The sequence below is a fragment of the Ochotona princeps genome, chromosome 23 (genome assembly GCF_030435755.1).
Source record: "Ochotona princeps isolate mOchPri1 chromosome 23, mOchPri1.hap1, whole genome shotgun sequence".
Taxonomy (NCBI): domain Eukaryota; kingdom Metazoa; phylum Chordata; class Mammalia; order Lagomorpha; family Ochotonidae; genus Ochotona; species Ochotona princeps.
This window is the reverse complement of record NC_080854.1, coordinates 39,111,193-39,133,338: the sequence shown is the minus strand read 5'-3', so window position 1 is coordinate 39,133,338 and position 22,146 is coordinate 39,111,193. Positions and strand designations below refer to the sequence as shown.

Below are 22,146 nucleotides of genomic sequence, written 5' to 3'. Positions count from 1 at the left end.
GCACTGGGCAGCGCCCTGCGTTCCGGCACCGGCTCGCGGGTGGATGGCGCGGGGTCACCGGGCCCAGGCAGAGTCGGGCTCGCGGCCAGAGGGCGCGGCAGCTGCGCGGGCAGAGGGGGCTTCTCGGCGTTGGGCTGCCAGCGGCGTGGGGATGAGTGTCCCGTCAGCGGCGTGTCGGAGCCAGTGTCACCTATGGGGTGGGACCGGGCGTGAGGCGCGGACCCCACTCCAGTCGCGTCCCTGTCCCTCGGATATCCAGGGAGCGGGCGCGTGGAAGCGGGGTGAGGGACTCCCTAAACTCCCAGGCCGACTGAGGGGCTTCGTCCAGACGCCAAGCCCAAGGCTGGCAGGACCATGTGGTCCCCTCATCTGTCTCCCCGTGTCTAGCAAGACCCCTCCAGCAGCCCCACTGGCATCCTTGCCCACTCCCCTTTCTGCCTCCTTCTCTCGGGCATGTGCACCCCCACCACAGGGCCTGGTCCAGGAGACACCACTGTGGTGCTGTGCCATGTGGCTGGTCAGTCCCCGTCCACCTGTGAGGGTCAGGAACTCAGGCTCCTCTCCTGGACTCCACAGGTCCCTCCTGACATCCCTGCCAGCCCTGAGTGGGGCTCCCACCACCTGTGAGTGGAGTCTCCTAGGAAGTGTGCTCCACCTGTTAAGACAGTTCTAGAAGGAAGGAAGGCTGCTGGGGAAACAACTTGTAAGAGCCAGAGGCGGTGGGGGGATTCCCAGAGCCTATGAAACTGTCACATAATGCATAATAATTAATAAAAAAAGTAAAAAAAAAAAAAAAGAGCCAGAGGCAGAGGAAGCAACACAGAGCCAGCATCAGAGGAGAGCGACCTGAGAGATCTGAGGAGAGAGACTTGGGAGAGAGATTGAGAGAGATCTGGGAGAGAGTCCTGGGAGAGAGACTGAGGAGAGAGTCCTGGGAGAGAGACTGAGGAGAGAGTCCTGGGAGAGAGACTGAGGAGAGAGACCCGAGTAGATAGCGCATTCATTAAGTGCCTTACATGTGTGTTACATATGTGTGGACTGGTCCTGGCTGTCAGCCAGCAGGAATGAGTCCACAGACTTGTTGCTGAGCCGGAAGGGTGCCAGGCGGCGGAAGTTGCCTGGAGAGTGGGGGATCTGCACACGGGCCCTCTGGGAGGGCACCACGGCCTCCTCAGGAGTCAGCCAAGGCGGCATTCTGGCCAGGAGGCTATGGGCCAGGTTCTCGTCCGGGGAGAACACAGGGTTATCAATTCCTAGGAGAGAGACGGGGACAGATGGGCGCCCAGGAACCACAGGGTGCAGGAGGTGCCACTGGCTCCAGGCAAGGTTGTGGCCTTCCGGGCTGCAGGCCTGCCCCAGCTGTCCCTGTCCTGGTATTAGTTAGCTCCAGGACACAGGCCTGGTGGGGCAGTCCTGCTGCTGCTCGGTGCAGGGCCACCAGGAGAGGGGTGAAGCTAGACAGGCATCACAAACCCCCCAGTGCTCACCTGTGGGGGAGTCAGAGGTCGTGTCCTTGGTGACACTGGCCAGGAACTTGATGCCCCCACTTATTCCCTCAGCTTTGTAGTCGGGGGCGTCCTCGGGGTCTGAAATTTCCAGCTCTAGAGGGGAGGGCAGGTGAGGTCATCAGCCCTACCCAGAGGGGCTGTCACTGGGACCACCAGGCAGCCAGTCATGGGCAAGCCAATCCACAGAGAACTACCTGTCCGCCCCACCATCCCTGGCCTACTGAGGAGTGCTGTGAGAGATAAGCGGGCTGGGACCCTCAGGCCAGCAGGGAAACGGAGGGCAGGGGCAAGAAGGAGGCAATAAGTGGGCAGAAGATGAGCAAGGGTGCCCGGGGGTGCCCTTCCCCATACCTCTCTCCTTAAGGGTGAGGCCGTGTGCAGGGCTATCCAGGGGCAGCTTCCCGTTGGGGATGCTGCTGCTTCTCTGAGGAGCAGACATAGACCCTTGTAGAGCCAGCGCAGTGCCCTAGACATCCATTCACTGCCCACTGGACCCACAGCTGCCCCGTATAGCCCCAGCCCCTGACTGGGTACTTCTTGCATGACACGTTTCCTGCCCTGTGCCACCCCCCCCAGATATCATGCTGCTCCCCGCTGGACCCACGGCCTATGCAGTCCCACCCAGTCCCACCCTGGCCAACCACTGCCTGTTGGACCCACCACTGCCCCATGGTCGCATACCCGCTTCTGTGCCCGCTCCCTCTTGTGCAGCTTGGCTGCCTTTTTGCCAGGGACAAGGCCCAACTTGGCTGACTTGAAGGACTCTAGCCGCTTGCGCATGGTGCGCTGGAAGATCTCTTTGTCCTGCCGTGTGTCCTCATTGGGGCTCAGCACGTGCCGGCTATACAGGTGTTTGTGCTGGGGACAGGAGGGCTTCAAGCTCTGCCCCAGCAGACTCACCCATACCACCACTGCTACCCGGCCCCTGAAGGCTTCCTCCTCCCACCCTGCCAGCCCCGGGCGCCACCTGCTGCCGAGGCTTGTACAGGTACTGCTGCAGCGTGTGGTGCGTGACCATGTCCTCAGCGTCCCGTACACTCCGACGCCGCTGCTCCAGTGATTGCATGTCCAAGCACACGGCGCTGGCACTCTCTCTCCTGTACAGGGAGACACTGAACCCATAGCACAGAACCCTTGCCCTGGCCTGCCTCCCTCTCCCATGGACCCCCCAGCTGTGAGACCCCTAGCAGGAGCCCTGTGCTACCCACTGCACCTCTCCAGTTGCCCTGGGCCAGCAGGAGGCTTCAGGACAGGGGTGGATGTCATGGAGTCTGCAGCCCTCCCCCCCACCCGTCCCTGCTTCCTGTCCCTGCTTGGACCCTTGTTCTCTTGCTGAGCCAGCCTCTCGTCAGTGGCAGGCCTAGGGGAGGGCCCTAGAGGAGCACCCCCGCCCACTGGGGAAACCTGTGGACACGCACAGAAGGTAGGAGACGGAGGCCTCCACGGTGGATGGGCGTGGCGTGCTGAAGTCCACGTTGACCATGTTGTCTGTGCTTGGGGAACGGATGAAGGCCAGGGAGCCGCGGCGCTCCCCCTGTGGGGGACACAGCCTCCTCAAGCCATGCCACCCTTCCCCGCCACACCTGGGACCTGGAGCCAGGAGGGAGTGGGATACAGGAACTGGGGACGCTGTGGGGACACCTGTGGACTGAGGAAAGGACACCTGAAGGCCAAAGGGGATAGCTGGCCATGAGGGCTGGTGTGGCAGAAGTTGAGGCCCTGAGCCAGCCTATGGGGCTCTAGGTCAGCAAGGGGCCCTGGGGAGGGCCAACCCAGCTCATGCTGCGCTCCACAGTGGTGAGGAGCAGACGTGAGCTTGCTCTGCTCACGTGCTCTGCTGATCACTGGGCCGGGCCCAAGGCTCCTCTCCCCGACCCAGTGGGAGCTGCTCAAGGAACAGGGTCAGAGGTCATGGGCCAAGAGCAGGAGGGCACCATTGTTACAGGCCACATGTGTCCACCTGTGGTGATGTGTGGTCTAAGGTTCCTGTTCATGTGTGCATATGCATGTTGTGCAGGTGGCCTGGAGGCTACTTCAAACTGTTCATAGAAAACGAAACTAGAGATTTTATTCTGGTGCAGTTTGGGAAGCCATGGACAACCTCGGATACCCATTTCCGTGAACTTTTTGAAGACCTCTTGTATGTTCGTGTGTGTGTGCACTCACCCCAGCTTCCTGTCCCCTGCCATCCCACAGGGCATCTGCCTGGGAGGAGTGGGAAATTAACAGGAAACAGAGATAGCCTGTCCATGTGAGTTCTTGGGGCCCTGCCGAGGGAAGGGGACCCTGGCACCTCGGTCACATAGCTGATGGCATCCTTCAGGTTCAGCTCATGGAACACGTTCAGAATCCGATCCCGAGACTTCTGGGCTGACCGCCTCATGAGCAGCTTGCTGAGGAACCTCCTGTCGAAGTTGGACCACCTGGGAATGGGAAAGACACATTGAGGGAACATCTGCAGGCTGTCCTCTACCCCCACCCCACAAAACCCTTCCTCCCCTGGGTGGGTGACTATAGGGATCCTGGAGGCATCAGAGGCCACTTGACATTGGAGCCCTGGGCCTGACAGGCTCCCTACAGACAGCAGTATTGGCTCAGTATTGGGTCCCTGTCTCCCACAACAGAGACCTGGGCTGAGTTCCCTGGTCTAACCACAGCTGCCGCACACATGTGGGGTGAGCTAGCTCTCTGTCTCTCTCTGTCTCTCAGGTGGCTGGCAGACCACTGGGCCCTGACCTTGGGGCAGGGCAGGGGGGCGTAGGAGCCCAGTAAGAACTTTCCCTGAGTTAGGGCCAGGCTGACAATCCAGCCAGAGTGGAGGACCCTTCCTAAAGGTTTGTGAGGTTTGGTGACATCTGTGGATGGGGGCCACCCAGACAGACAGATGCTCAGGGCTGTCCTCGGGCCAGGCTAGCGAGGGACAGCTCCAGACACTTACTTATCTCTGAGGTAGTTGTGCCCGATCTGCCCGGATATGTCCTCGATGGCCGAGAGGATGTGGTCAAAGGCCTTTTGGGGGACAGTGGTTAGGGTCAGCAGCATGGGAACAGCCCGACCTCTGGGGGCCCTGGGACCCCAGTCCCTACCCGACTGTGCAGCTTCTCATTCAGCTTGGGTTCCCGGTGCTCACTCCGCTTCACCTTCAGCCACTGTACCAGCGGCTTGATGGTCAGGCCCTGGGGGGACACAGAGACTTTGCTGAGGCCTCCCCTGCCCATGTCCTGCCCCGCAGGAGCCCTCCACCCTGTCCACAGCCCCTCCCATGAGCTGGAGGACTGTCTTTGCACAAATGGGGCCGTGTCCCCCGCGGCCACGCAGAGGCCCATATAACATTCCTGTTGCTAAAATTATAAATCCCAATTAGGCTGCAGCCTGGGCCCCGCACCTGGAAGATGACAGTGAAGAAGACAACGATAATGGTGGTACTGACGAACAGGTTCTTCTCCTTGACCTTGTCCCCATCCAGCAGTGCGACCAGAGCAAAGGCCACAGCCCCACGCAGGCCGCCATAGGACATGACCACTTGGTCGATGAGCTCCAACTGTACCATGCGGTAGCGGTTCAGCAGCCATGTCTGCAGTACCACACCTAGGGGTGGGTGGTGCTCAGACCCTGCGAGTGACGGCCCCAACTCGACGCTCCCGACCCCAGGCCACGCAGCAGGGGCTCACCCAAGGCCCGAAACACCGACACAAACAGCAGCGTGAGAAGCACGAAGGCTGTGTTCCAGGTCCAGATGAGTGGGTCCACAGCAGAGATGCCCAGGAACATGAAGATGATGGTCTCAGCTCCGCTTGCCAGCATCTTCATGGTATAGCGCACAGTAGTGGCCGACTGCTCTGAGATGTTGGCCTTCACATACTTCTGACAGCAAATGCCACAGAATGTGATGCTGCAGGGGAGGGGGGAGCACTTAGGACCGGCGGGCAGGGAAGGGGTCTGTGTCCAGGCATACTGCCCTGTTGAGCCGACTGGCATACCAGACTGGGCCAATACCTACAGCTGGCTTGGAGGTTGTTCACAGCCACACCAGTTTCCCTCCCCCAACCTGCTAGTCTCCGGGATTTCCGGAAGCATTCTCTGGAAACCTTGACCAGAGCCTCCCAGGGAACCAACTCTCCGGGACCTCCCCTGGGGCCAGGGGCTGAAAGGTCAGGGGCAGAGCTAGACTTGTGGATGCCCTTTTGGGGCCCAGGAGTCACTCACGCCAGGATGGATGACAGGGACAGCATCTCGGACGTTAGGTAGCTCAGGTAGGAGATGATGAAGACAAAGCCAGGCTCGATGACCCGCACATGCTTGGTGAAACGCGTCACCAGAGACAGCAGGAAGGCAAACACGACACCCACCAGTGTGCCCCCGAGGCTCACCACGAAGAAGGACACTGGGGGGACACAGCCAGCAGAGTGGGTGAGTTGCCAGTGCCCACCCCACGGTGGGCCCAGGACTTCATTCTCTGTCCTCGGGACCCACCCACCCTGGGACCACCCTGTGGGGTTGGGTGGTAGCAAGGGTGCTCCAGGGGGCTGAGCTGCACTATCCTCTCATTGCCCAAAGGAAGGCCCTGTACCCAGGTTCACAAGAAACCCCAGCAGTGATGGGCCCTGGGAGCTGAGTGGGTGGGGAGGAACCACAGAGCCTTCGGGAGCTTCCTGTACTCTGAGGGAAACAGGCTGAGGCAGGACATGCCCCTCACTGCCCCCCACATACCGATGCCCTTCACGCAGTCCACGCCAGTCACTTTGTCACCACCCAGTGTCACAAAAGACTGGAACACGTTGTACAGCACCTGGTGGTGGAGGAGGGCACCTGGTTAGCCCAGGGGGCAGCTGGACAGGCTGATACCCCACAGCCTGGGCAAGGCTGATGCCCAGAGAATCCACAGCCTGTGAACCTGTGACAAATTCACCATGCAGACCACAGCACTGTGGCCCGTGGACAGGCCCATTTCCTAGCTGGCTCCCCGTGGGGCTGCAGCAGCTGTGGCCCCCTGGTCTGGGGTCTGCTCAGCTGAAAGAACTAGCCATGATGGTCCTGCAGGGTCCCCAACAGGGTCTCCCGGGGCTGTCGGGAAGATGGGATCTCAGATCATGGAAGTGCTCACGCAGTGACTGTCAGGCCCCTGGGGTATGCAGTGGCCTTCACCATGTTTCCGATTACAGCAACAATTAATTCTGTGTCCCCTGGGAACCTCGTCTCTGCGGCCAAACACAGGCAATCTGGTGCAGCGCATGCTGGGCCTTCCTCTCTGGCTGCCAAAGACATGAGTGCGTCTGGGCAAGGGGCTGCGTCCTGAGTCTTTGCTCCTGACGTGGCTACTGCAGCCCCCACCTACCCAGTTCGCCCAGCCCTCCTCTGAGGAGACCCACAGCCCTGCTGAGGTTCCTTTCCAGACCCCTGGGCAGCCCAACTCAGCATGCCCTCAAGAGATTGGGGACAGATTGGGCCCGGTGGTGTGGCCTAGCAGCTAAAGTCCTCGCCTTGAACGTGCCAGTATCCCATATGGGCACCAGTTCTAATCCCGGCAGCTCCACTTCCCATCCAGCTCCCTGCTTGTGGCCTGGGAGGGCAGTTGAGGACGGCCCAAAGCCTTGGGATCCTGCACCAGCGTGGAAGACCTGGAGGAAGTTCCTGGCTCCTGGCTTCGGATCGGCACAGCACCAGCCATTGCAGCTCACTTGGGGAGTGAATCATCAGACGGAAGATCTTCTGTCTCTCTGTCTCTCCTACTCTCTGTATATCTGACTTTCCAATAAAAATAAATAAATCTTAAAAAAAAAAAAGAAGTTGGGACAGATGCCAGGGCCCAGCCCATACCTGGCCCTGTCAGGTCAGGGCAACCCTCATGGGATTTTGTCGTTTGTTGCTCATCTGATTTCCTGAAACTTATGTTTGTGTGAGAGACAGGTGTGAGAAGAAAGAGCAAGAGAGAGCAAGAGAACGAGTGAGCCAGCTCCCATCCACTGGCCACTCCCCAAAGGTACACAGTACCTGGGTAAGCTATAGTCAGGAGCTGGGAACTGAGCCCAGATCTCCCTTGTGGGCAGCAGGACCTGACCACTCCAACCACCACTGCCACCTTTCAGGGTGTGCAGGAGAAAGGGGCTGGAGCTGGGCCTGCAGCCCAGAGCCCTGACGTGGGGCAACAGGTGGCTGGGCCACCGGACTCAGATAAGGATCTATGCCCTGGAGAAGGTGCCTGCCCATCAGTGGTGGCACCACATCAGACAGTTCCTCACAGGTGAGAAAAAGGAGACCACCTGGGCAGAATTAGGGTTAGGCCACAGATCATTGAGAACAGGCAGTGAGGGAGCAGCTAAGATCACGGGACTTCCTTGGCTGACATCCCCGGACTCCCCAGCTCACCACAGTGACACCCTCAGGCCCCCCAGTTCACCACGGTGACACCCCAGACTACCAGCTCACCACAGTGACACACCTAGTTCACCATGGTGAACCTTAGACTCCAGCTCATCATGGTGATAGCCCTAGTTCACCATGGTGATACCCGAGGCCCCAGGCTTACCACAATGACACCCCAGCTCACCATGTTGACTCTCTAGATCCCCAGCTCACCACGATGATACCCCCAGTACATGATACCCCCAGTGACCCCTTAAACTCCCAGCTCACCATGGTGACACCCCTAGGTCACCATGGCAACACCCCAGATCCCCAGCTCACCACTGTGATCCCCTAGGCCCCCAACTCACCACAGTGACACCCCCAGTTCACCACAGTGACGCCCCAGATCCCAACTCACTATGGTGACACCGCAAACCCCCAGCTTACCACAGTGACACCGCAGACCCCCAGCTCACCATGGCGACACCTTTAGTTCACCATGGTGATGCCCTAGACCGCCAGCTCACCACAGTGACACCCCAGACCCCCAGCTCACCACAGTGACGGCATCATTGAGCAGTGACTCCCCAAAGACGATGATAAACAGGACCTCATTGACATGCACCTCCTCAAACACGGCCAGGACCGCCACAGGGTCCACGGCAGCGATAAGGCTGCCAAACAGCAGGAAGTCGAGGAGGCCAATCTTCAAGTCACCTGCGAGAAGAGGGGACGTGGGGGCTTCAAGGGTCACAGCCCTCCCTCTTGGGCTCCCAGGCAGGTCTGCACCCTACACCTCCCACTCCTCCTCCCCTGGCTCTGCCCACAGCCCCTCCGGTCACCTTGTTGGCCTTAGCAGAAGTGAGCCCTGTGCCTGCCTCACGGGCCCAAAGGTGGCTCAGCCTGAGGGGTGGAGGCTCAGGGAGGCTGTGGTCCAGCCAGCCGGGAGCCCCAAAGATGCTACAGGCCACAGGAAACTAGGACACTATTCTGATCCTTGTGCCTTCCAGCCTGGGGCTTGCGGGGGGAGGGGAGATTGTCCCTGGAGGGGGGGGGCGGTGCAGAGAACCCCAGGATATGTCTCATTGGGGTCTACTGTGCAGTCCCTGAGTCTAGGTTTGGGTTTTCTGTAGGAACTAGAATCTGCTCCATGTGGGCCCTAGGCTGAAGCCACACATGGCTCTGATGGGCTCACCTGGAGGCCCAGGTATCCCTGAGATGCCAGTTCCAAGCTCAGCTGCTCACTGCTGATGGCATGGGAGAGCAGAGGATGGCCCAGGTGCTTGGGCTCCTGCACCAACATGGGAGACCTGACGGAGCTCCAGGCTTCAGCTTGACCAAGCTCCGGATGTTGTGGTCACTTGGAGAGTAAACCAGAGGATGACGATCTCTCTCTATCTCTCTCTGTCCTCCTTTTCCCGAAGTGGACCACACCTCTGCCACATGCCCAGCACATGGATCCTGGCCACTTCTGAGTTAACCCACAGGCAGGGTGCGAGCAGGCTCAGGGTCCCCTTGGGGTCTGCTCCCAGCCCCAGTCCCGGCCCAGCCAGTGCCCAGCAGCAGACTCACCCATGATGCCACTGAGGAAGACACCGTAAAGTGACAGCCCAGTGGTGGCGGCATTCCACACAGTGCCGACCACGGCATACAACAGGATGCTGCCCAGGTTGCTGAAGAACAGCCGGTTGGGCATAAAGTAGCCAGCATCCAGCACAATGGGCGGCAGCAGGTAGAAGAAGAAGACGGTGGGCGTGAGTGTGAAGGAGGCGATGTGGTCAGCTGCCCAGACAATGCCGCCCAGCACCAGGCCCAGCACGATGAGCAGTGCGCTCTCGGGGATGATGCTGGTGACCTTGTGGGACAAGTGGAAAACTGGGGGGAAGAAGGCAAGTCAGGGCCAGCCTGTCCTTCAGATGCTGACCCAGAGGCCAAGTCAGTGGCTCAGACACTTCCCCACTCTTGCACAGGAGAGGAGAAACGGGGCCAGGGCTGGGGGAGGCCATCCCCAAGTCTCATTGCCTGTACCCATTCCTGGGCACCCATCCCACAGTGTTTATACCGGGGGGGCCCAGGATGCATGGCCCCAGGTGTTGCAGACCCCCTGGATCTGGTTGACCTGGGCCAGCCAAGAGACCCCAGGGGAAACTCAGGAACAACAAGTGAGGGGAGTGGGGTGACAGGTGAAGGGAATGGGGGTAACAGGCGAGGGGAGTGGGGTGACAGGTGAAGGGAGTGGGGGTAACAGGCGAGGGGAGTGGGGTGATAGGTGCAGGCAGTAGGGGTGACAGGTGAGGGAAGTGGGGTGACAGGTGTGAAGAGTGCAGCCAACAGGTGAGGGGAGAGTTGTTTTGTGGTTCTTACTGTGGCACTGACAGGGCAAGGTGTCCCTGCCGCAGCCCCAGGAAGAACTCCCTGAGAGAAATGGAAGGAGCCAGCCAGCCCTGCCCATGGCCCAGCTCTGACCTCCCTGCCCAGGCTCTTCCAGGTTCTCCCCAAACTGGCCTCTGACCCTGTGGGAGGCGTCCTCCAGGGTGCAGCAGCAGCCATGTGCACTGCATTTGACCCAACAGCCACAGGCCCACGTCCTGGACTTTCTGTAGACCCCAGAGGCGGCAGGTCTGGGCTGGCCCAGGAATCTGCATTGAGGTCAATTCCTTGGTCAACATCTAGGGCTGGGCCAGTGACTGATATCCCTTCATACAATGGCCATGGAGCTGGGCCTGTGTCAAGGGTCCCTAACCAGGCCTGCCAACCACTCCTCTCAAAGCTTCATCCACAGTTTGCATGGCCTATTCAAGGTTCTGCCGTGTGGTCCCAGTCCTCCCCTCCCCTCCTGGGCAGAATCTCTAGCTCAACTGCAGCCCAGCCAGCCAGGACAGGAGGAGTTTGTGCAGCTCGGCCATGGCGCCTGGTGTGAGGGCCAGGGCCCGGTATGCTCCAAGAACAAGAGGCCAGCAGCGAGGACTGGGCCGGCCAGCACCCAGATTTGTGGCCATGGCCCAGAGGGTCACAGCTAATTAAGCACCGAATGGCATGGCTTCGCAGAGTGAATGTAGGCACCGTTTAGTCCTCATTACAATCTCTGCCCCAGACAAAGGTTGCTGGGAGCTGCCTGCTTCCGGGCAGACCTGAGGAGGCCTCCGCGCCAGGCCGGCGCCCGCTGACCCACGTCTCAGCCCCTGGGCCACAGTCAGACCAAGGAGCCCTCAAGGTGACCGCTTTCGCTGAATCTGCACATGAGTAGCACACAGCCCCTGGTTTTACTTTAACGTGGATGCGGCTGGGAGAAACCAACTCTGCCTCATGGCGCCCAGGCTGTGGCAGAGACTGGGAGCAGCCAAGGTACAGCGGGGTAGGGCCTCACATGGACAAACCAGTGGGTCGCTGTGCAGTGTCACACAGTATACAAGCACACATGCATACGTAGACACACACAGATACATCTGTGGGCACACACATGTTTAGACACACATGGATACATTCGTGAGCACATACATGTAGACACAGATACAGGCGTACACAGACACATCCATGGGCACATATGCACACAGAGACACATCTGCGGCCACACACACATGCGTGGAGACACACATAGATACACTCGTGAGCACACACATGCACATGTGTAGACAAACACTCATAGACACACAGAGATACACAGCCACACATAGCTATATCTGTGGGCACAGACACATACAAGCATGCACACAGATGGCACATCCAAGGACATGCACATGAGAGGCAGCAGAGCCTGTGCTCTAAGTAGCTGTTGAGAGAGGGGCTCAGCTGCATCAGCCCTGGGCTTGGGTTCAGATTTAGCAGAGCCCTCCAGGCAAACTGGATAGCAGCTTAGGGGTGGAACGTGTGCTGTGCCTGCCAGGCCACGTGGAGAGTCACTGCCTGCATGCTGTGTTCTACTGGCCCCTTGGTCAGGCCTCAGTGCTCATCACAAGGCACAGTGGGAGCAGGAGGCCTAGTGACCTCACCACTCACCCCTGCAGCTCCTGCCCACACCCCCTTGAATGCCAAGGCCAGGGGCTGGTAATGCCATCCAGGCCTCCCACACTTATGGGGGGACCCAGGAACCTACTTCATCATGGCTGCCTCTAGGGTGTGCATTAGCTGAATCCAGGGCTGAAGGGGACACAGGCCCAGGGCACGTCTGTGTTAGCCAGAAGCCGGGTAGATGGGGACGAGCTCCAGTCCATGCTAGGTCCAGCCCCAAGTGGGAACAGGCAGCAGGAGCTGCAAAGTTCCCACAGTTCTGAAGTCCCAAGGTTCTGGAGCATGGAGGAGCCAGGCTGGGTGTGCAGCTGACTCTCCCCTGACAGGAGTCTACTGACACCAGGCACTGACCCAGGGCCCAGCACAGGCTGTGAGTCCAGCCTACAAAGGTCCCCGCTGTAGGCCACATGGGCCAAGGACTCCCCAGACAGCTCCAGAGTGCAAGGCCCAAAGAACCCAGGTTCTCACCCAACCCCACTGTGGCCAGAGCAGGAGCTAACTTCCCTGAGGGTTGGGACAGGCCCAGACCCTGGTGACATCACTACCATTGAAAACTGGGGCCCATGGGCCCGGCGGCATGGCCTAGCAGCTAAAGTCCTCGCCTTGAACGCCCCGGGATCCCATATGGGCACCGGTTCTAGTCCCGGCAGCTCCACTTCCCATCCAGCTCCCTGCTTGTGGCCTGGGAAAGCAGTCGAGGACGGCCCAAAGCTTTGGGACCCTGCACCCGCGTGGGAGACCCGGAAGAGGTTCCTGGTCCCGGCATCGGATTGGCGCGCACCGGCCCGTTGCGGCTCACTTGGGGAGTGAAACATCGGATGGAAGATCTTCCTCTCTGTCTCTCCTCCTCTCTGTATATCCGGCTTTCTAATAACAATAAAATCTTTAAAAAAAAAATAAAAAGAAAGAAAACTGGGGCCCAAGCCGTCAGTCAGAACAGCCAGTGCCAGGGGCTGGGCCTGCCCAGGGGTGGGTGTCCAAGGGGTAGGCAAGCAGCCCAAGGACCAGGCCAGTCCAGAGAGGAGCAGGCAGTGCTGGTTTGAGCCTGAGGCCGTGGGGACCCCTCAGACTCTGCAGGGGGCAGGCCCAACTGGGCTGTGAGAAAATTCCAGGGGAACATGGGCAGCATCCCAAGACTGCTCACATGGCAATGGTCCCGTGAGCCCCACTGACCGAGCGAGTCATGAGCCGCTGCCCAGACGAGGAGTTCCAATGTCTACCGCCAGCCAAGGGCACTGAAGGCAAAGGAGTCCCCACGGGGAGGGCGGAGAAGCCAGGAATGGAGCCGGAGGCTCAGGCCACCTCCCTGTGGGGCCACCCCCCGTGGCGCACAGTCACAAGTCCACGGTCCTCTTGTCCCCTCCAGTCTGTGTCCAGGGCCTGGCTTATCTTGGGCACACCTGGTTTCCAGGGTCCAAGATGAAAGTCACTGCCCCAGGCTTCTGAGATGCCAATCAGACCTGGGGCACCAGTTCCTGGGGGGCAGGAGCAGCGGCAGGTGCAGGCACCTCCATCCTCTCCTGTGGCTGCCCACACAGCCCTGAGGGTCTCTGGTGGGAAGCCAGTGGCCCAGTCACCAGGAGCAACTCCATAGGGTTGACCGCAGGGGACAAACACACAGCAGAAATAAGGATCCCATGGCTCAGTGCAGGCCAAGAAGTCTCTGGAAAGAGACCCCAGTCACAGCCGACTGCTTGATAGGAGTGACAAGGTGTCACTCATGGGGGGCATGAGCAGGCTCTCTCGAGCTCCTGTACGCACCCCTCCCACACAGGTGAGGCCTTGGTCAAAAAAAATCTAGGTACCCAATGCATGTAAGCAAGACCGTGAACCACAGGAGATTCCTCGGACAGTTGGAGCTATGTGTCCCCCAGTGGCCATGGCCAGGCTACAGGATGCCAGATGACTGCACCAATGGCACACTCTGCAGTATGGAGGCAGCAGCACACAGCACCTGGCACTATATATACACAGATGGCACACAGCACACAGGTGGCACACGGACAGGACACAGCACACAGATAGCACACAGATGGTACATGCATGGCCCATGGAAAACACACAGATGGCTCACAGCACATGGATGACACATAATCACACATACAGCCACTTTCTTTAGCACAAACTGTAAAAGAGATGGACACTAAGCCCCCAGACTTTGGGACATCCACATATGTGCAGGAGCTGCAACAGAATAACAACACCTAATGACAGCAACGTCGGTCCAGGGAAACGCACATCTCCTTGGCCCCAGTGACCTCTGCGAAGTTGACAGCAGGAGGAGGCTGAATCCTGAGACACCACAACACACAGGAGAGGGACGGAGCCCTGTCAGTCCCGTTCCCCTTGTGCCTGGCCCGTGGCAGCTGCAGATGCTGGGTTCCATTACATCCCCCTGATGCTCCAGCAAACCCCGCCTGCCAGGACCCACTGGGGAACCAAGGCTATGGGTCTCTGGGGGAGTATTTAGCCCCTTCATGTGCCCTCTTCATGGTCTGTGGCATAGACAGGCAGTGCGGATCCCAAAAGTTCTCAGTTATAGATGGGAAAGTGACCTGGGAAAATTGGGACAGAGTGAGGACACCAGGGGCCCAATGTTGGGCTCCCTCAGAACAGAATCCAAGGCAGACGGTTGTTCATGAGGTACTTGTCAGGAAACACATAAACGGCGCACTATGCACCACCACTGCAGGACCACGGAAAAACCCAAGTTTCTCACCAAAGAAGAACATGCAGGTAGCACAGCCGGAAAGAAATACCTGGGGAAAAGTACAAATCCAAATGCAACACGACCTGGAGGACCAGCAGGAAAAAAGCAAACCAGGGCCATCAGCAGTGACAGACATGTCAGACACACGGGCTGCAGGAGTGCTGGAGCCCAGCGGGTAGGTCCACCCCAGACCCAGCAAGGATGCCACTGCTGAGATACCACTCGTCCCAAACAGGGGCAGACAGTGGGCATTTGGTGAATGAATACCAAACTCCAAGAGCTCTCCTTGGCCAGTCAAGCCACAGAGACCTGGGGGCCATGGCCCTTCCTCCAGCCCATGAGGCAGGAGAGCCTGGTGGCAACAGGAACTTAAGTGGGAAGGGAGCCCAACTGAAGGGCTTCAGGAGCTGGCCATGCACCCTTGGTGTGTGGAGCACACAGGGAAAATCAGGTTGGAGCCGGCCACACCTAGTCCTCCAGCATCCGTCCATCCTGTCACCTGTCCACACAGGTCCACAGGGGCCTCTATGGGGCCCACACAGGGTCCACATGGATCCATACAGGTCCGCATGGAGTCCACATTTGGCCAATACATGTCCACACAGGTCCACACAGGGCCCTCACAGGGTCCACAAAGGGTCCACACAGGGCCCACAAGAGGTCCGTACAGGTCCACATGGGAGCTAGCCACATGGGGTCTACACAGAGTCCACATAGGGTTCACACAGGGTTCACACAGGGCCCACTTGAGATCCATACAGGGCCACATGGGATCCACACAGGGTCTACAGGGGCCCCATGATTCCACTCATGAATCTACTTGAGTCCATATGGGTCCACACAGTTCCACACAAGTCCACACAGGGCCCACACAGGTTCACATGGAGCCCACGCAGGTTCACATTGTGTTCACACAGGCTCATATGGGCCCACACAGGACCCACACAGGGTCCATACAAGTCCACATAGAGCCCACACAGGTTCACATGGGGCCAACACAGGTCCACATTGGGTCCACACAGGTCCATATGGGCCCACAAGGACCCACACAGGTCTCCATGGGTCCACATAGGGCCCACATAGGTCTACATGGATCCACACAGGTCCATACAGGTCCCACATGAGTCTACACGGGGCCCACACAGGGATCCCATGAATCTGCACAAGTCTACAAGGGCCCACACGGTGTCCACACAGGTATACACAAAGCCAACATGATGTCCACACAGGTCAACATGAGTCCACACAGGGTCCACAGGGGCCCACACAGAATCCACATGGACCCATATGGGGTCGTCATAGCCACAGGCCTGTAGGGCCCCAAGGGCGGGAGAAGAATGACACCCAGCCCCTTGCCACATGGATCTGGCTGAGCTGGAAGAACCGGGTGTTGGGATGAGGGAGGGGCAGAAGAGATGCTGGGTGTGGGCAGGGTGGGGGCTGCTGTGCATTGCCCCCTTCCCCTGCCCACTCCCATAGCCCTTAGGTCAGGTGGGGTCCAATCCCTGAGTCACCCAGCAGGTACCCACCCCTCCAGCTGGGACTCTAAGTGAGAAGTCAGCAGGAAGGGAAAGAGGAGGAAGTGGGGCTGGGCAGTTACCCAGGGGCAGACAGGTCAGAGGTAGCCACCTGGGGCAACAGACCAAGGGGCTTCCTGCTACCTCAGTGTGTCCCTAAGACCCAGCAGTCTGAGACTGTCACCCCAGAGTTGATGCTGACAGGGGTTGCTGGCAGTAGGCCATGGGTACAGAGGTCACAGGGCAGACCCATTCTCGTGCCCAGGTGTGATAGAGCCGGGCACTGGGGGCCACAGGCTCCCGCCAGCCATGCAGAGACCATGGGCTTGAGCTTAGCCCTAGAAAGCCAGCCATGCACCCTGACTCCAGGGGAGCCCCTGGCAAAGGGACAGGCAGTCTGGGTGCCCAGCAAGGCCAGCAGGAGCAGAGATGCACACTGCCTAGGCCATGTCCTCAGGTCCTCCTGGGCGAGGCTGACCATTGGCTCTGAGTGTTGCTCTAAAGACCAGTCCAGCCTCCCAGGATTTCTCTGGCCATGTTTTTATCCCACCCCGCCGCCACTGACCAACCCCACCCCCACCCTCCTGGGGGGAAGCAGCAGGAAGGAGGGGGAGGAGCCCAGCAACCCAGGGGAAGGTGGGGCCCGGTTCCCCAAGGCAAACCTGGAGCCTCTGGAAGCACCAGCCTCAGTCAGAGGCAAGCCAGCGCAGGGCTTGGCTGGGGTCACTCTTTCGTCCCCACCCTCTCGCCTTGGTGGTAGCCCGTGTGTCAGCCCCTGCAGAGTCCCCATGGCCACCTCAGCCAGCAGGATGCGGTTGCTCTGGGCAGCAGGTACAACTGCGTACAGCTATGCCCAGCCTGGTTAGGAGACCCTCAGCACACCACTCTGTCCATTCTTTGTCCTCAGCCTGGACAGCCTCTGAGAGCCTAGAGCTAACCAAGTCCCGCCCTCCCAACAGCCCCAAATAGGGGCCAAAGTCCTCCAAGGCCTGTGGAGACCTGGAGCAGCTCAACCTCCCCCAGCCCCAACCTCCCCCGGCCTGGCCTCCCTGGCCCAGTGCACACGGCAGGGAGCTCCCGCCAAGCCTCCCATGTCCCTCTCAGGCTCCTGGGCAGCTGAGGCAGTGACTCCGGCCCTGTGGTCTCTATCCTCAGCAGCCCAAAGGACAGAGAGCCGGAGCCAGACTGGGCTATTGGCAGGTCCTGAGCACTGGCTTATGTGTGTCAGTCAGGCCAGGAATAGGTTCCAGTGTCTTGCAGCAGCCAGTAGAGCCACACAGCCTGTACTGCTGGTATCTCACATGAGCACCAGTTCAAGTCCCGGCTGCTCCATGTCCTGTCTAGCTCTGTTTATGGCCTGGGAGGGCAGGGGAGGATGATCCAAATCCTTGGGCCCTTATGTCTACTAGGAGACTAGAGGACACTCCATGTTCAGCATGGCTCAAGCCCAACCTCTGCAGCCAGCTGAGGAGTGAACCAGCAAATGGCTGGTCCTCTTTCTCTCTCTCCCTCCTCCTGTCTCTGACAGTGCTCTGACCTAGGGATGCATGGAGGAGTTCCAGAGTCCAAGCCTTCCCTGGGTCTGGCTGGGCTGAGCAAGAGTGCTGGGGACCCTCTGGCTTCAGCAAGGAGTCCCCATGGGGCTGCAAGCAGGTGGATGGGCATGGGTTTTCTGGGGAAGCTGGTGGAGGGGCGGGGTCTGTGGAAGAGCAGTGGGTGTGGCTTGTTATGTGCAGAGAGGAGGGTAGAGGCCACCTTAGTGTGTGCAAGAGGCCTCCTGGACAGTGGTACCCCTGGATGAATGGGAGGACACACAGCCAGGTGGGGAGGGCAGGCACAAGTCAGAGGGGGAGGAACTGAGCCACAGAGAGGGAGGGTCCACCAACAGGGGCAGCCAGGGGCAGGGTCCTGGTTTACTCATTAGGACGGCACAGACTTAGTCACAAGCCCCACTGCTCCACGAGGAGAACCAGACCAGGATCAGGGATGGACCAGAAAGGCAGCGAGAGGATTGGGAACAAGTAGAGAAGCGGCAAGGGCTGCCAACTCCACCTGGACCGTCCCGCCCTTCAGCTCCAAATCCAGGTGGGATCCTCCCAGGTGGCCGAGCTGGGGCCTCTCCGGCGCCACCCAGAGCAGCCAGCCCCAGTGCCTCCAGGAAGACCCTCCCCGCAAACTTTGATCTCAGGCCCTGAAGAAGACTGACCTTGCCGTCACCTTGCCCCGGGGTCCCGGATCCCCAAGCCACTGAGGAGGGAAGGTGCGTGTGCAGGAATAAGAAGGGATGTGGGGACTCGCCTGTGTGGGAGCCCGGCCTCTCAGTTCTGCCTGGAAACGCAAATTCACACCGGCCGCACAGAGAGCCCCTAACGTTCCAGACCCTGTCCAAAACCTGGCGACAAAAGCCCCGCGTGCCAGCGGGCGGATCTGACAGAGACGCACCCGGAGCCGGCCGACCCAGACTCTGGGACCCGCCGCTGCACTCGCACCGGCTGCGGGCGCCTCTGGCGCTAACCCGGACGCTTCCCAAGTGGGCACCACGGACCCGGCAACAGCAGGCTCCGGCAGAGACCCTAGGGCGGGATCCAGGACCCGCTTACCGATCTTGGCCAGGCTGGCCACGAGGACCCAGAGCGCGATGATGTACGGGTCCTGGACGTGATGCCACTTGAAGGTGACCACTTGGAAGCCCTCAGTCTCGCTGTGCGCTTCGTGCTCCGCGCCCCACGCCCTTGGCAGCGCGGTCAGCACCATCGCCAGTGCCAGCAGGGGCCCCCAACCGGGGCCAGAGCCCCTGCGCTCCCGCATCGCTGAAGTCGCTCAGCGCCGGGTCGCAATGCTCAGGTCGCGGGGGATCCCTCCGCACCCGGTGGACGAGGAGCGCGTTCCACCGCGCTGAGCCCTGCGCGCTTCGGCGAGACCGCAATCCGGTCCGGGTGGCCTTTAATCCGGCGGCCCAGGGCGGGGCCTTCCACCCCCGCCGCGCACACGTGAGCGCAGACACCACCGCCCGGCCCCGCGCGCGGGCCGCCCCTCCCAGCTTCGCGCGCTCTCCGACCCCGCCTTCTCCTGAGCCCAAGGCTGGGACGCGAGGTCCCCGAGGTCGCGGGGCCAAGGGCAAGCGGGGGCCCGGGCCGACCGCCTCATCTGGGGGCGGAGCGCGACCCGGTGGACTCGCAGACTCGGTCACCCCCGCGTGGCCCCGGTGCTGCTTCTTGTACCCCGCCGGGCACAGGACCTGAATTCGTAGCGCGACCGCCCCTGTGTCCCGCACCGCGGACCCGCCTCTCTCCGCTCCCTCGTGCGCCTCCACCTGCATGCGGAAGGCGATGCCGCGAGATCTACTTTTGCTCACACAGTTTTCAGTCACCCAAAAACCCCGCTTCATCCTCAGCACACACACACAGAAGCCGCGTTGGCGGCTCAGAACCTGCCGCTGTCCGGATCTCTGCTGTCCCCGTGGGCTCGGCCCGTCGCCTTCTGTCCCGCCCCACAGAACACCTCTGTGAGCCAAGCTTTGGCCGCGGGGCTCAGGGTGCCTGGACGCTAGCTGGCTGGGTAGGTAGGTGCGGGGCTTAGTGGACGGAGGTGGCTACGAGGTCGGACTCCCAAAGCTAGGGCTCCTAAGGGACATCCGGGCCGGGATCTACTTCGTGCACATCTCTGAGCATGAGTCAGGGACCGCGGTGTCCTGGTGTTCCAGCCTGCAGGACTCCAGATCCTTGCAGAGCCTTGCTTTGTTCTTCCTCGCCCTACCCGGTCCGTAGTGTGGGGTCGGCCGCGCCGGCCATTCACTTCCCCACCTGTCTCAGGTGGCCCGGCGAGCTCTGCGAACCCATAGGAGGAAGGAGAGGACCCGTGGCGGAAGGTTCCGCACCACCACAAACGCTCAACCCTGGGAGAGGTTTCCGATCATACATAGTTCAGTGTAATCTGTCTTGGGCGATCAGCACCGGCAAAATCCGTTTGTCCCGCATCTGGCTGTGGTCCCTGCGGGTGAGCCCGCCGGGCTTGGGGACTTCACAAAGGCCCCACAGGTGGGGAATCGGCCTCAGCCTCACCGCTCTCTGCTGCCCTGCCTGCCCTGTCTGCCTTTCTCTAGCCCAGTCTCCCTCCCTCCTGAGCCTGGAGCTGCGGGGACTCTGTGGGGCGTCCTTGGGCTCATCCTCCCACCGCCGGTGCCCCTCCCCTTTTCTGTGTGTGAAGTTGGAGGTCTGTCTTTCCTTGTGCCTCCAGCCAACTGCACCTACAACTTCGACCTCTGATGGGTCCTTTCTCACCCACAACGCCCAGGTGAGCTGCCCAGGGCCTGGGTCTCCCTCACTGACAGCGCAGGTGCTATCTGCCTGTCGATCTGGCTTACTGAGACCCCAGACACAGCTACTGCTGGTCCCATTGCTTGCTCAGAGAATGACTTGGGGTTTAGAAGCCTCTCACCCCAGGTGACCCCCAGCCCTTTCTGTGTCTCTGGTCCCTTCAAAAGACAACTGTTTGGATGGGGCTGGAATCTGCATATGGCCCACACCTACCCCCTGACCACTGATCATCCCTGATGGGAAGGGGATCCCCCAGGTGTAACCACCTTCGGAGGAGACACTGCTGCAGCAGCAGCCTGAACAACCATGTTCCAAGTCCTTGTTGGCACGGAGTACAGTGACCGGCACTGTCACCAAGTTTCTCATTACTGAGTACCACTGGGCCTTATCCTGGACTTCCCCTCAAACTCCCTACCCCGCCCCCCGAAGACTCCAGCCAACATCCCTGGGCTTGTAAGCCTGGATGCCCACAGTGAGGATAGGGCCACTTCCATTTCCTCCCCCATGACCCTTGACCCCAGGCCCACCCTCTGTGAGGACCCATAGCAGTCACCTGCTCTGCACAGGGTGAGGTAGCCTGCAGTCCCCTGCCAGAGATGAGGTGGCCGTGGCACACAGTGCCAGCCTGTCTCCTGCACCTCAGACCTGCTGGCAACATCCAGGACTATTGGGCAGCAGCCAGGCCCCCTGGGCTGGACAGCGCCCCATCCCTGTAGCCAGGAGCCACACCTCACCTCGCAGAAGATCAACGGGCTCAGAGGAGGGAGGACAATGGGTCCTGGAGGAGGGACAAAGGGGCCAGCAGGGGGTGGCAGCCTCTGGACTTTGTCTAAGGGCCTGGGAGATACAGTAGCTGGGAAGCAGCCTATGCAGGGCTCCCAGGAGCCCAGCTTCTCCCCAGCCTGCAAGGACTCCCAGGACCCCAGCCCATCCCTGAGTCCTTACAAGGCTCCCGGAAGCCCAGCTTCTCCCCAGGCTGCAAGGACTCCCAGGACCCCAGCCCATCCCTGGGTCTACACAAGGCTCCCAGGAGCCCAGCTTCTCCCCAGCCTGCAAGGACTCCCAGGACCCCAGCCCATCCCTGGGTCTACACAAGGCTCCCAGGACCCCAGCTTCTTCCTCAGCTTGCAAGGTTTCCTGGGACCCCAGCCCATCCCTGGGTCCGCACAGGGCTCCTGGGACTCCAGCCCCTGGTCTGGGTAGGGCCTGGGGGTTGGTAGAGACCCTGTTCTTATTAGCAAAGTCACTCCAGTGACATTTCTTCCAAAGGAATCCAGAAAGATTTCCTGGAAGAATGGCAGTTCTGTTCTCATGGACAAGTTAGAACTCCTACCAGTGGGAATTGACCACCGACCCCCGCAGGTCACTCCACACTCATTCCCGGGTGGGCAGCACTGACCCCGCCCCACAGGTCACTCCACACCCATTCCCGAGGAAGGGAGGGCTATTCCTGCCATTGAGCTGGGGCCAGGCTGGGCCTGCAGCTGTGGGGTGGGAGGGGACCAAGTCACATTCTCTCATTAACTTGTATGCCTCACGTGGGATTTGTGGGACCCCCGCAACAGCACTCACCCAGGAAGTCCAGAGCTAACATGGAGCTGGCTGGCTCATCCTTGGTGTTTGGGGGCATTGGAAGGCCCCCCCACTGAGGGACACTGCAAATGCCTGTCGCAGGGGTTTCATCTAGGGGCTGGGGCCCCTCACCTGCCCTGCGAGGTCAGCCAACAAGGAAGGAAGGCGTC

At 60.2% G+C, this 22,146-nt stretch overlaps 1 protein-coding gene across 1 annotated transcript; it reads right to left on the bottom strand.

Moving 5' to 3' along the window:
* Nucleotides 1–25: 25 nt before the first annotated feature.
* SLC9A3 (solute carrier family 9 member A3) lies at nucleotides 26–19,036 on the bottom strand. Its single transcript, XM_058680128.1, has 17 exons — nucleotides 18,689–19,036; nucleotides 9,426–9,728; nucleotides 8,410–8,570; nucleotides 6,219–6,297; nucleotides 5,715–5,892; nucleotides 5,180–5,400; nucleotides 4,894–5,096; nucleotides 4,595–4,684; nucleotides 4,447–4,517; nucleotides 3,802–3,931; nucleotides 2,927–3,042; nucleotides 2,476–2,605; nucleotides 2,190–2,366; nucleotides 1,860–1,932; nucleotides 1,488–1,601; nucleotides 1,017–1,253; nucleotides 26–190 (listed from the first exon to the last, which is right to left on the bottom strand). The coding sequence occupies exons 1-16, from the start codon at nucleotides 18,894–18,896 to the stop codon at nucleotides 1,024–1,026; spliced, it is 2,484 nt and encodes an 827-aa protein (XP_058536111.1). The 5' UTR covers nucleotides 18,897–19,036; the 3' UTR covers nucleotides 26–190; nucleotides 1,017–1,023.
* Nucleotides 19,037–22,146: the final 3,110 nt, after the last annotated feature.